This window comes from Coffea eugenioides, chromosome 5 (assembly GCF_003713205.1).
Source record: "Coffea eugenioides isolate CCC68of chromosome 5, Ceug_1.0, whole genome shotgun sequence".
Lineage (NCBI taxonomy): Eukaryota > Viridiplantae > Streptophyta > Magnoliopsida > Gentianales > Rubiaceae > Coffea > Coffea eugenioides.
The window spans coordinates 26,721,613-26,735,153 of record NC_040039.1 but is presented as its reverse complement, the minus strand read 5'-3'; the positions used below and the strand labels follow the sequence as shown (position 1 = coordinate 26,735,153).

Sequence of the window (13,541 nt, the reverse complement as noted above, 5' to 3'; positions counted from 1 at the left end):
CCAACATTAATCGACTAACTGTTTAGTTTACTAACCGGGTTCAAATTTGTCAAACTAAGTTTGGAAATGCCCTGTTTCAAAATTTTCCCAAAGAACGTCACGATTATTATGCTGCCTTTATTGAACAACGTTATTGGTAGATAACTGGAATTTTTAGAGATTTTCTTGTCAATCGATAGGTAATTGAGCTAACTGGAAAATTAACAATGGAGGCACTTGGGAATTTGGCATTCGACAGAGGAAGGAAGTGTTACCATTTGCGTGATAATCTAAGGTCGCTCGAAACGAAGTTGCAAAGATTAAGCAACAGGAAAATTGACTTCGAGTCGAAAGTGAAAGTTGCAGAAAGATCAGGTACTAAGAAAAGGAAAAGGGAGGTTGAGAATTGGTTTGAGGAGGTAGCAAAATTAGAGAATGAATTCGTTGCATTGAAAACGAGGGTAGAACAGGGTAATCTTCTAAAAAATGCATTTAGCAGTGGGGATGGAGTGGAGAAAATGGACGAGATTGTAGAGCAACTGATGGTGCAAAGTGATAGTGATCATTTTGCTGAGCTTTGCCTTGAGGCTTCTGAGAGCAGAGGTGAGCCACGAGTGACAACAGAATTATTTGGGAAAATGTTTTGCAAAGGTCTGGAAACAATCCCGGCATGGTTGGACACCAATGAGATCTTAAGGATTGGGATATGGGGGATGGGAGGTGTGGGTAAGACTACTTTGGCGGAACACATCCATAATCATCTCCTTGAGAATACTCAATTCAAGGTTTATTGGATTTCTGTCTCTCAAGATTTTAGCATCGAAAAGCTGCAAGGTGACATTGCTAAACGCCTAAGGCTTGATCTGTCAAACGTGGATGATGAAGGAGCAAGGGCACGTAGGTTGCGTGACGCATTCGAGAAAATGGAGGAAATGGTAGTGCTCATATTGGATGATGTTTGGGAAGACTTTGGTTTAGACAGGTTAGGGATTCCTCTTGATGCAAGAAATTGCAGATTGATTTTGACTACACGCTCAAAAGAAGTGTGCAACCGGATGCAATGCCATAGCAATTTTGAGTTGAAAACCTTGGACACGGAGGAAGCTTGGGGTTTGTTCGAGCGTACACTTGGCAGCGAGACCTCGCTTGATGGAGGTTTGAAAGATATTGCCAAGTCCATCATGGAAAGGTGTGATGGTTTGCCTCTTGGTATTGTCACAGTGGCTGGGAGCATGAGAGGTTTGAGAGACATCTATGAATGGAGAAATGCATTGGAAGACTTGAAAGCATGTTCAATAGGGCATGACAAGATGGAAAAAAAGGTGTTTCGCATCCTGGAATGGAGTTTCAATCGCCTGAATAAATGTGAAAAGAATTGCTTCTTGTATTGCTGTCTTTATCCAGAAGATAGTGATATAAAAAGGGAGAAACTAATAGACCTGTTAATTTGGGCAGAGCTGATGTCAAAACGGGACTCAAGGTCAAAAGCATTTGATGAAGGTCAAACGATATTAAACAAACTGATAAGAGTTTGCTTGCTGGAAGAAACAAAAGATTCCAAAGGGGATGACTGTGTAAAGATGCATGATTTGGTCAGAGACATGGCATTAAGGATCACAAATGGAAACTCCACACCAGAGAGCAGCAGAGATGATGTACCCCGATTCTTGGTGAAAAGCTTAGGATGGAGACGTTCAAAAGTAATACTGGAACAAGAAGAGTGGACACAAGATCTCCGTGCAGTTTCCTTCTGTTCAAAAAATTTCAAAGGAATAGAAATTCCACCAGCCTGGTCACCAAATTGTCCTAAGCTCTCCACCTTGCTTCTTTCTCGGGTTTTCCTAAAAGAAATCCCAGATTCGTTCTTTCAGCACATGTGTGCACTTAAAGTTCTGAATCTACAAGGGTGCAAAGGTATAACAGAGTTGCCTAATTGTGTTTCAGACATGGTGAATCTCACTGCTTTGATTTTGGGACATTGTGCAGACCTCATGTCTGTGCCACCACTGGGAAAACTCAAGCAATTGAGGGAATTGAATCTTTCCAAAACTAAGATTCAGGATTTACCTCAAGGTTGGGAGTCACTGGTCAATCTCGAAAGGCTTAATTTGGACGAGTGTCGGACTTTAAGTTTAAAGATATTACCAAAAGGGACATTTTCCCAATTCCACCGTCTTCAACTGCTAATATTGCCACCCTTTGGTAAGGTACAAGTTAATGATCCGGAAGTGCTGAACCAATTAGAAGGTTTCATAGGATGTTTGTCTTTTACGGACTTCTACAAAATTACTCGGTGGCCAAAATACTATAATGTTTATATCAATGACATCTTAACTAAGAGTCGGGGTTATATGTATTACCAGAAACAACTGTATTTCCATCAGTGCAAGCTTGGTAGAGGATCGAACTATCTGCCAGATGATATGAAAAGTCTGAGAATCCAGGATTGTGAGGGCATGGGCATTAGGTGCTTGTCAGATGCTTTTAGGAATTTTATAAATTTAAGCCACTTATTTGCATTGTATATTGTTGATTCAGTTGGAATAGAGTTCCTCTGGCAATTGTCCCCTGCTTCTCCACATGATCAGTTGGAAGTCTCGTCTCTTAGTCCACTCTGTCATCTCGAACGGCTAGGGCTCTCCAGGTTACCAAACCTGGTTGGTCTTTTTTACGGAGGATCAGGACCATATTTGCTTCCTGTTGGCACCTTTTCTTCCCTCAAAATAATGTGGATTCATGAATGTCACAACATGAAGCAGCTATTCACAGTGCAGTTGTTGCAGACCCTTCAAAATCTTGGAAATTTAAACGTTAAAGACTGTGAAGGATTGGAGGAGATAGCAGCAGATGGCTATGGAGTAGGGCAAGAAGGAGGAGAAGGCATCCAATTGGCTTCAAGTGAAGCCACCGCCACTGTCATCCTTCCAAAATTAAGGAGATTGACTCTGAATAGGCTGCCGCAACTGAAGAACATTTGCAAGGCAGCCATGATATGCAATTCCATTAAGGAGATTGAAGTATTCGATTGTCCAAAGGTAAAGAGGCTTCCTTCGTTTCTTTCCTCCATTGACGGACCACCATGTCCTCCTAGCAAACTTGGGATGATCAGGGGAGATAAAGAATGGTGGGAATCGTTAGAGTGGGACAATTCCTACCCAAAAAATGCCATTGACCCACTTTTTAGAGCAAGGTGATGAAGTTCGAACTGGGTGTTGAAGGCCACCTATTTGATCAAAATCCGGATTGGTTCTTATGTACGTGATTCCTCCCCTCCCTCTAACCTTGTCTTACCAAGTATCCCCTTTCTTTGAAATTTCCCAAAATATGATCTACTTCTCCAGTAGCGTAGGTTTTCTATTGCGTAGGAATCAATATTAGCTATTTCAATGTTGCGGTGCAGAACTATTTCTTCAATTAATTTACGTGATTTACTACATATAGTGTTCTTTTTCTTTTTCATTTTTTTTGTTTTGACGTTTTGTATGGGAAAATGGATTTAAGTACTTTATTTTCTCTCTCTCTCTCTCTCTTTCTTCTTATTTATTTTTGAGTTCAATGTCATTATAAATTTCTTTTTTCATTTTATGCTGTGGAATGATCTCTGTCTTTCCCTTTTTCTAGAGAGGCTCAAGTTTTCCTCTGCCGACTACCTTTCCGATGGAGAGGAATTGCTAACTGCACCCTTTTCTTATAATCATTGATATAATCTAGTGTACAGCTTTTTAATACTTTTTCTAATTTTTCACAATTTTTTAAATTTAAATATTTTATTTTCTCTTTCTTTCTTTCTTCTTGTTCATTTCTGAGTTTAGTGTCTTTATTAATTTATTCTGTGAATGAGCTGATCTCTATGTTCTTTTCTTTTTTCATTTCTTGGTTTTGAAGGTTGTCTTGATTTTCCCCTTTTTTGAAGAGGCTTTCCAGATAAAGCTATAGATGTATATGTTGGCAACTGTTTAAATTCTAAATTTCATATTGAGAGCTACAATAAGTTGGAAAGGAAGTAGAACTGCAAAGTAATTTACATTATTGTACATTGAATTAGTATCATGGATGAATTAGCTTTGTGTTTCTGACTACACTGATCAAGCGTTGTTTGTCAATATTTCTCAGGTTACTCGGTAGCCACAAACTTGCTGCTGCAGCCTGCAAGAGAGGTGATGTTGCAAAAATAAGTGTTAATTGAAGCCCTGTCCACCAGTACCAAATTTCCTTTCAAGACGTGCTTCTTCTTTAGCTGTATTATTATTATTTTTTTTTTTTTTGTCGACACAGAGGTGTCTAGGTTAATCTTTACGGGCTCGACTAATCCCCAGCAGTCCGGGCCCGGTGCCCCAACCCGACCCGAACGCGATAAGTGTGCGGAGGATTCTTTAACTGTATTACAGTTGCTGCTCTTCGTCATGTTTGGCTTTTTATTCCTACCTAGATGATGTTTTTTCTGTGCTTGGTTGTAACTGGAGCAGCGATACAGTTTTTTGTGACTATTCCTTGATTACCAACAAAACTGTTTTGGGGCATTATGCCAAAATTTTTGGTCATATTGTACTTCAAGAAAGAGATTTCACTCTATCAATTTAAACCTTTCTATGTTTGCGCTTTTTCTAGATTTCCATTTCAAGCAATTATATATCTAGTTCCACTGATAATTCTTTAGTTAAATCCTTTTGATTGGGGTTAGGATTGTATATGCATGTTAGAGAAGGATCGGAATAACATTCAAATCCCTTACGGAGTTAAGTATCTACATTTAGAATAAATGAATAGAAGAAGCTTGCACATCAACTTTTCTGTGTGACTTGAGCCTTTTATGTCTGCTTCTTTGGCAGCAATTATCTATGAACATATCAAACTTGTATGGAATGATTTTTTATCTTTTTCAGAAACAAATGTATCAGGAGTTTTCTCTTGCAAGAGCCATGCACATGTATATGTCATCTGATATGGTATTAACTTTTGTTTCGAAAAATCAGAGAATGTTTGAGGTGGCCAGTAAAGCAAGCATCAACTTGCTAATCCACAGTCCTGCAATGTATGAAGAGGCAAGATTCGAGGTTAGTAACATTTAATCAAGGAACAATCGGAACTAGTTATTTTCCAGCTCATAGTTGGTTGATTTCAGTTTGAGCCTAGTTCAGAGTCTTCACACTGCAAAGAACTCAGTTTTATGCAACCAATAAAGGAGCAAAGGACAAAAAGAAATTGGTCTAGGGTGGGAAATATGATCAGTAGCTTTGCAATGTGGTAAAGGAAGGATTGTGGTTTCAGATAATGTAACCATATCAAGTGATTCACCTGAAACTATGCTTCTAATTGAAATGATTAAACAAAGCTCACAATGTCAGGTCATTTTTTTTTTTTTTTTTTCTTTTAAGAGGGTTCAATGAATCATCTTTCAGTGCCGAATGATGTGGAAAACAGGATATTATCTGCTAAAGAATGTATTCATCTATTTAGTGAACTTAACTGAAAAAATGACTTGCGTTTGTTAATAGAACATCAATTAGTACTCGTACCTATTTGAGCAGATGCTGCAGTGGGTATTTTTGGTAGTATACTACCTGCAATAGTGGAAGTTAAATTTGACAAAAGATACAAGGGAACAATCAAAAGACAAGGGGAATAAAAGAAGAAAAGAAGATGATAATTTCTCAAATAGGTAGCCGAAGTCTAAGATGACTGTCATGAGCTGCAGAGGACATTATTGCATTACTTAACAAACAAAGAAAAGAAATTGCATGCGTACTTGTGCTGGTTTTATTGCCGGAAGAAGAAGCAGAAACAATAGGACCAGAAGGCCAAGGAGCTGCAACATTTTCATTGAGATCACAAAGGAATCAAATTCCTGAACTTTCATTAAATGTTACATCCCAAGGCAAGCTAGGAATGAGGCAACCAGATTCTGGAGAATATAAGTGGGAAACTAATCAATGGCAAGACCAAATTGACATTCATTGTTAAATTAATTTTTGTAAAGAAAAAGTTTGATAGCTTACAAGGAAATAGATCACGACATAGAGAGAGATATATTTTATGACATTGGACTATCTGTTCAAACTACTACCTTTTGAGTCTATTGGTGAAAAAAATCAATTCTCAGCAGATGGCACACCATGATGATCCACAAATTTATGGATGGAAAAAGTTCCCATAAGTAATGTTCGGAAAGTCAAATATATGAAGAGATATTAGGGAATACTGACCTTGAGGTGAAAAGTCCTTCAGCTTTATATAGTAGAGACTGTATACATTGCTGGATATTTTAACACACTGCAAGGAAGCACAGTTTACTGCTTGCAGGTTAGTAACAAAGCTTTGCTCTTGCAAGTGAGACATATAACTCTCCATGGAGCTGCAGCAAGATGTCCTATTATTCACTTGATCTCCACATTCTTTAGAAATTTCAGTGATATCCGAAAGTACCAGTGGGCAGGCTAATCATAGAGTAGGATGAAAATAAGATACTCTTATCTTTAGGTGAATTATCAAAGTTTATCATGCAAATAAAAAAGATGCAAGGTGCATTTCTTATTGTTTCTCCTAGTTAACCTTGTTTAAGTGACAGCAAGAAAGTCCTCAATGTATTCTGTTTGCAGAAGAAAACCTTGTTTAAGTGACAGCGAGGAAGACCACTATGTACTCTGTTTGCAGAAGAAGGATTAAGCTTATTGGCAAGCCACCAGAGCACGATATTCATAGTCCCTTATAATAGCTGATTCATCAGGTAGGATGGAAATGCTGCTCAACGTTTTCATGTTGTAATTGCTGAAAACAAGTTTTTGGCTGCGGCTGATATGGAATTCTGGCAAACTCTATTGCAGCACTCATTTTTGGTATCAATATTATCACACGAATCTAAAAGTCTTAATGAAGCCAGAACGCTGTCAACCTTATGAACATCTACAGTAGGACACGAAGCTGCAGCGAGATTGCTTGGACCTATTGAGCATATCATGTCAAGGTTCTCATTGGCACCTTGACTTTCCAGGATCTTTTCAACATCTGAAATGCAGTGACTGGTATGTGTTTCATTTAATGCAAGCATTCCAGTATGGTTGCTTGACTGTCCAAGGAGAACTACAAGGCTGGCCTCATATTAAGGACAACAAACCACATTTGCAAGATATGGTGCTAGGGAAGACCAGCAATCCGTTGCTATCACACTTGATATACTTTCAGCTGAAAAAAAGTTCAACATACAACATCCTGCTAAATCAACACACAATCAATCGGCAATTAATAACAACCTCTTATGTAGGTGAACATGAAGATTAAAGCATCTTCAAGATGTAGAATTTTTTTTTGGATGAATAAATGTCATCAAAACACAGCCATTCTTCTGCCCTTCCATCTTTTTACATCAAATTCTTCATCAATCGGAAGTCTTGATACAACCAGTTCAGATGCAACTCAATTACAGAACTTTAATGTTTTATGTAAAAATGTACAAGCCTAAGATATTGCTAATAAGTGGTAAAGCTTCACCTCCGTGAAAGACAACTATTCTTACACATAATTTTGTTTCTGGTTTCTAACACGGTAGGGATATATTGAACTCAAAATCCTGAACTGGTAGGCTATCTTGGTCAAAACAATGGCCTTATTAACAGAGAACTGGAGTTCACCATATTTCGTATTAACTATTTTTGTTTTTAGTAAGAGATAAAATGCATGACTAATACAGTCAAGAATTAAAATCCTAAATTGAAGCACAGAACAGTATGAACCATGCAAAGAAAAAGTGAAATGTACCAGAAAAATTTGGCAAGCCGTTATATGTGAAAGGCATCAGTGGTGAAGGTGCATGTGGTGTTGCAAGAGGCTGAAGATCTGTACTTGGAGAGACATATAAAGAAGAAATGAAATGCCTTTTTAGTACTGCATCAGAACTGCCTATGGATTCATATGGACCGATCATAGACAAAGGCACATCTGCAGCACACATAGATATATGAATTGGTCAGAATTTAGAGGTATGTACACCCATTCTTCCATAAAGGAAAGAAAATTTGAACCATGTGCATGTGGCACTCTATCCACATTTCACAATAAGAAACTCTATAACACACACTGATTAGACGTTCCTATTCAAACTTTAGTAGTAGCCATCAACTGGCCATGATGTAAGCTTACTGTATCTTGAGAAACTTGATGGCAAAGTAATTGAATTGCAACTTCAACTGCCAAGTGTTGGATTATGATATGCATTGAACTAGCAGTACAAGTCTTAACTCTTAAATTGTAGTAAAAACTTGAGCAGTGGTTTAAAATTTCATCCTTTGGAAGATTTCACATCAATCAGGCTTTCGGATTGGAAATTGATTAAGGGAGTCATTCAATGTTGTAGTGCATGAATTTGGATTCTAACTCTTTGCTACAAGTCTGGTGTATGTTTCTAAAATAACAAGATAAGCTATAACAATTGATAAAGATCTAAAGTGCACGTAACTTTGTAAAATTAATGATTCCACTAATACTGTACATGTTACAATAATAATTCAATGCATTCTGAAACTTTTCATCTCATCAATCCTCTTGCTAATAGATTCATTTCATAGTTCATTGATTGATTATAGCTTGCATTCCTTCTAGAGAAAACAGGTACTGCAGAATTCCAAATCTCAATGACCCTTTTTTGTTTCTTTTCAAATCTCAAAGACTATTTTAACAGATGCATCATCTCAGTAGCATATTAAAATAAGGTAATTTCTTTTTAAACTCACATCAAAGTGGTTTAGCGAAATGATACAATCCATACGATCAAGAGATATTGATAGTGCTAAATTTAGCTACAAGAAATGCAAACTTGCAACTATAAACAAATAGGAAGGCATTCAACATGAGCAGTACTCACAGATATTAAGCAAGAGCAGATGAAGAAGAATCATTTCCGGCACAACTTCTTTCATTACTTCACTTCTGTAAATTGAATGGATTCCGAAATATAACCAGAGAAAATGTTTTCGCTGAGCGTCTATTTGTGTTTATCTCTATATGAACGCATGGAGCTCTCGGCTCGACCACTCTACCTATATATAATTATAGCTCCCGGGCGGCCTTGGCCTCACTAGTGAATTTGGAGATTGTGCGATTTTTTCTGAATAATTTTGACATTGTGAGTTATTCATATAGTACTTGTGCTTTACATGTTCTTTTTTACATACGTGACTTAAATTTATAGTGCTAGTATCTCTACACTGATGTATAAAATCTTACTTTTTTAAGCTAAATTACTTATTACCCCCATGTAGTTTTACGTAATGCCAGATAACTCTTCTATAGTTTTAAAATAGTCACGTAACCCCCCGTAATTTTATGTAAAGTGAAAAATGGATTGAATAAATAATTAGTTACGGAATTTATACCAAACGCGCTCTAAAAGCGCGTGTAATAAAATCATAATATTCATGTAATCTCCTTATGATTTGGATAAATATCTACTTTACTTCTCCTATGATTTTGTATTTGTCCACCTAATCTCGCTATACTTTTATACAAAAGTGGTTAAACCATCGATTGATTTAACATTTAAATAAAGACACTATTGGTGTTTCAGCTAACAATGTTAAATAGGTTATTTTCCGTCAAGTTTCTACTTTACATAAAATCATAAGGGGGTAAAATGAATATTTTGAAATATTAGATAGATCATGTGGCAATCTATGAAACCACATCCGGTTATATGTAATTTATCCAATATTTTTGAAAAAAAATGTAAGTAAAACAATGATTATCTCTGCCCCAACCACCCCAAAATCTATATATTCTAGTTTACCAAATCTCCTAACTTTGTGTCGCATTAAAATTTATCAAAAAATAGAGTACTTTTCAGACTACAAGAATGATATTTTATCTAACACACTTCACTCTATGTGATAAAAACAAAGCAAAAGATTGTCTACCTCTCATTTTTCTATCTATTCCCACGTTATCTATATACTCCATCGCATGGACTCTCGTGTTTTCTCAATCAGTTTCTTGTACCTCAACCCTGCTAGATTTCCCACCCTTTGCAACTACGCCCAAGTCTCAAAAGGTTGCAAGTGACAGCTAGAAGCCTAGACGCATGTGTGATCAGTCACTGATCACTTTACTACGAATTATGGTCACATGATACTCACGTGCTGATTAACCAGGATTTGTCCATTGCTGGAATGGACTAGGAAGCCACAGCCGCCTCCGGTGTTTAAGGCATCAGAGGAATTTGAACCCTAAGATAAAGCAGGAAATGCAAAACAAACCCGTAGATTAAACAAAATTCTTTCATTTTTTTTCTTTCACGGGGTGTTTATTAAATGGGTTTATCCCCTGCTATAGGTTTCGAATTCATTTATACCCATACATGATATTTGCTTGGAGCCAATGAGAATAAATCATTGGGAATGATTGGTCTGTTCTATGAGTTTTCTGATTAACCACCTCTCATTAGGGAATCATCTTAGTTAATCATATTATTCTTCTTAAATATAAAAATAAGAAAACAATGTGCCATCTTAAGTACCCATCTTATTCTTCTTAAATGTAAAAATAAGAAACAAAATGCCACTGTTTGTGTTAGTTTCAACAAATGAAAAAAAAGAAAAAATAAATAACGAAAAAGAAAAATAATAAATTGTAAAACACTAAAACCCATTCCACATTAACAAACACACTATGAGTTTTCATTAAAACTCATTATCATTGACCACCTTATAATACCGATAGTGATAGTGATTGTAGAACTCGAACCAAACGACTCCTAACATTATCTTCATGTTTAGGATGCATAAAATCAAATGGTTGCTTGTAATTTGGACCCAACCCTCAAAAGAAAAGAAGGTTTGCTTGTGTTTTAGTTTTCCATGTCAACTCTTAAAGATTTCATGATTTGATTTTAAAAAAAAAGTCAACAATAATTTGTCTACCCGTAGATATAAAAATCACAGAAACCCAACTTATCAAATAAAATGACGGTGTCAAAATGGGACAAATTGGAACCATACTTAATTAAGTGAAAAATGCAAACTTGAAACTTGATAGATTTCTGGGAAAACCCAACTACTTAAGGCATGGTCTTAAGCTCTAGGTTCTTATGTTGTAAGGATACGCCTTTGGTGGGGCAGCATTACTAAGCCTCTCGCCAAATGGCTTGGTCTTATAGCTAGATTGGGACTTTGGAGGACGCATGCCTTTCTTTCAATAGGGAGCTCAGAAAGTTGAGGTAATTTGGAATGACTGTGAGCTAATAATAAATTACAAAATAAAACAGTGAGATAAAGATGCCAATTTATTGACTCTAAATCCTTTATCCTACTTTCTCAAATTCTGTTTTAATCTGTATTTTTTTTTCTTGTCACATGTGAATATAATACATGGCTTATTCACAAAGTACAAATTGTTGCATGTAAAATAACACGACAAAATAGTTAGATGAACTTTGTGACTGAAAATGAGATGGTGAATATAGAGTCCAAACTACTCTCTAAATTTTAAAGGGCAAAATTATGAATACAAATAGGTAAAACGACATCATATTTTTTCGTCTTATATTACCAAACAAGACAAAGAGGTCATGCACTAAAATTGTTTTTTTTTCTTTAATTAATTATTAGGTTTGACTAAGGGGTGCAACCGTTAAAAGTTGCCTCAAGTGTCAAAAAAATGTAATTAATTTGGTATAGCGCTCACGAATTACTTAGAATAAATTAAGAAATTTTATGTAGGAATTAGAGCAAATTATCTGGATGGCCACTAAACTTTTACAATCGGTGAGTTTTGGCTACAGAACTATTAAAAATCTGATTTTGACTATTGAACTATCTAAAGTTTAGGTTCCAAACCATTTCGTTAGATTTGACCATTAATTATGCCAGATCTGAGTGTTCGCACGATTCACAAGACAAAAGAAAAAGGCATAACTAATGATTAAATTTAACGGAATGAGTCGAAATCCAAACTTTAGATAATTCAGTTGCCAAAATCAAACTTTTAATAGTTCAATGATGAAAACTCAATGATTCCCAAAGGTTAGTGGCCATCTGGATAATTTACTTTTAGAATTATAGCATTTCGTGATTCGTTGGCAAAACTCCTTTGATTCTCTACCAACCAATAATATAGGACCATTAACATGGTTAAAGCAAACTGTTTGAAGTTTAGATGTAGCATGGTACTCTTTCTACCACCATGTTAGTATAGGGATAGTTTAAATAAATTTTTATCAATAGATAACACTCAATGCTTGCTGTGAAAATGAAAAATGAGCATTTTGCCCCTTTATCCAATGTTGAATTGATGACCTATGTGTTATGTATAAATAATAAAATTTTGGATATGAAGAAAAGAAGAAAAAGTAACAACTTTGCTAACAATTATATATTTTTATCAGAAAGAATCGTGTCAATATCTTGGTTGGCATTAGTTTAAATACTTTATGAATATGAACAAAGAAGAGAAGATAGGCCAATCATTACATTTATAAAAAAAAAAATGAGACTTTTATTTTTAATTCTAAGTAATTGGGCATGAGAGCAAAATGATTCAAGAGATTCATAGGTATAATAAATGTGAGTGTGTGCATGCACATGTTAAGTTAGATGTAATGTAGATCAAACAAGTGCCCTTAGACACCCCTTAAAAAAATATGTTATTATTTACATATCTACATTTCTCTTCTGAACTCTAGAGGAAAGTGGCTTTCAACTTTCAAATTTCATCAAACAATAGATTCCAACCAGTAGGCTTTGGTTTAATGGTCAGGGAGAATCTCTTGGATCTCTCACATACTAGGTTGATAGTTTAACCTCACCTAGTGCAATATCAAAAAAATCAGAAAGTGTTGTAGTGCACTTGTCTGGGTTGGAGGTTCTTTCTCCAACCTATATACAAATCCCATTTGGCTCCCCCTCTCCCATAGTATAGGAGTAGAGTAGTAAGTTCATGGGCCTGGCTGCGCTAAACTCGGGAGTAATAATCGGCAAGGACTGAATAGAGGAAATTTCATGAGAACTCATCAGCCCTTGGCCTACTTTTTGGGCTTGTGGGTTGTAAGTATGTTGTTATTTATTATTCTTTTTAAGAGCATGTTGTTTTTCTCCCTTTTATTTTTTTTTGGGTTGTTATTCTCCGATTGCTACTTGTTTCTGTTTCTTCTCCGATTGCTACTACTCCAATAAGAAAACCCAAGTACTAAAGGCGTGATCCTGAGTTCTAGGTTCTTATGTTTGTAATGATACGCCTTTGGGGGGACGACATTACTAGACCTCCCGCTAAATGGCTTTTGTTATTGCTCGCATGGAACTTTGAAGGAGGCATGCCTTTCTTCAATTTGAAGCTTAGAAAATTGAGGTAATTTGGAAAGATTGTGGGCTAATAATAAATTACACAATAAAATAATGAGATAAATGTGACGACCCCACCTCCCTCTAAGACGAACCAAAAGGGGTTCGACGGACCGCCTGCCCAACTCCTGTCGGGACTCACTCACTTATCGTTTTAAGAGCAAGTAAAGATGTGCCAATCAAACTTAACATATATACAATCCTTAACACAGATATACAATCCTCAAGGTTAAGTACAAAAAG

The 13,541-nt window shown here is 36.1% G+C and overlaps 3 protein-coding genes and 1 long non-coding RNA gene across 6 annotated transcripts; 2 read left to right on the top strand and 2 right to left on the bottom strand.

The window, feature by feature from the left end:
* Positions 1-206: 206 nt before the first annotated feature.
* On the top strand, positions 207-4,215 carry LOC113771307 (probable disease resistance protein At4g27220). Its single transcript, XM_027315902.1, has 2 exons — positions 207-3,233; positions 4,093-4,215. Exon 1 carries the CDS (start codon positions 207-209, stop codon positions 3,171-3,173), a length of 2,967 nt encoding a protein of 988 aa, XP_027171703.1. The 3' UTR covers positions 3,174-3,233; positions 4,093-4,215.
* Positions 4,216-4,560: 345 nt separating this feature from the next.
* LOC113769972 (uncharacterized GPI-anchored protein At1g61900-like) lies at positions 4,561-6,347 on the bottom strand. Of its 3 annotated transcripts, none has more exons than XR_003468364.1 (3): positions 6,183-6,255; positions 5,496-5,881; positions 4,561-5,004 (listed from the first exon to the last, which is right to left on the bottom strand). XR_003468364.1 is itself a non-coding variant. In XM_027314318.1 (3 exons), the coding sequence occupies exons 1-3, from the start codon at positions 6,325-6,327 to the stop codon at positions 4,949-4,951; spliced, it is 246 nt and encodes an 81-aa protein (XP_027170119.1). In that variant the 5' UTR covers positions 6,328-6,347; the 3' UTR covers positions 4,561-4,948. The 3 variants fall into 3 exon arrangements, 1 of the variants encoding a protein (XP_027170119.1); XR_003468363.1 differs by lacking the exon at positions 6,183-6,255 and having other exon boundaries at positions 5,496-5,540; positions 5,726-5,806; XM_027314318.1 differs by having other exon boundaries at positions 5,496-5,540; positions 6,183-6,347.
* Positions 6,348-6,634: 287 nt separating this feature from the next.
* LOC113769973 lies at positions 6,635-7,449 on the top strand. The gene is made up of 2 exons (XR_003468365.1): positions 6,635-6,703; positions 6,801-7,449. It is a non-coding gene; the product is annotated as an uncharacterized LOC113769973 (long non-coding RNA).
* LOC113769971 (uncharacterized GPI-anchored protein At1g61900-like) lies at positions 7,056-9,025 on the bottom strand. The gene is made up of 3 exons (XM_027314317.1): positions 8,834-9,025; positions 7,732-7,911; positions 7,056-7,185 (listed from the first exon to the last, which is right to left on the bottom strand). Exons 1-3 carry the CDS (start codon positions 8,886-8,888, stop codon positions 7,076-7,078), a joined length of 345 nt encoding a protein of 114 aa, XP_027170118.1. The 5' UTR covers positions 8,889-9,025; the 3' UTR covers positions 7,056-7,075.
* Positions 9,026-13,541: the final 4,516 nt, after the last annotated feature.

What these genes read in the sequence shown, in the direction of transcription:
- LOC113769972 (XM_027314318.1), bottom strand. Translation starts at nt 6,327, where the DNA reads ATGGAGAGTTATATGTCTCACTTGCAAGAGCAAAGCTTTGTTACTAAC. An exon ending in GAAGGACTTTTCACCTCAAG is followed by an intron (nt 5,541 to 6,182) that starts GTCAGTATTCCC and finishes CCACTATTGCAG; the next exon opens with GTAGTATACTACCAAAAATA. An exon ending in TGCAGCATCTGCTCAAATAG is followed by an intron (nt 5,005 to 5,495) that starts GTACGAGTACTA and finishes CATACATTGCAG; the next exon opens with GACTGTGGATTAGCAAGTTG.
- LOC113771307 (XM_027315902.1), top strand. Translation starts at nt 207, where the DNA reads ATGGAGGCACTTGGGAATTTGGCATTCGACAGAGGAAGGAAGTGTTAC.
- LOC113769971 (XM_027314317.1), bottom strand. Translation starts at nt 8,888, where the DNA reads ATGAAAGAAGTTGTGCCGGAAATGATTCTTCTTCATCTGCTCTTGCTT. An exon ending in TCTGCTCTTGCTTAATATCT is followed by an intron (nt 7,912 to 8,833) that starts GTGAGTACTGCT and finishes TGTGTGCTGCAG; the next exon opens with ATGTGCCTTTGTCTATGATC. An exon ending in CGGCTTGCCAAATTTTTCTG is followed by an intron (nt 7,186 to 7,731) that starts GTACATTTCACT and finishes TTGATTTAGCAG; the next exon opens with GATGTTGTATGTTGAACTTT.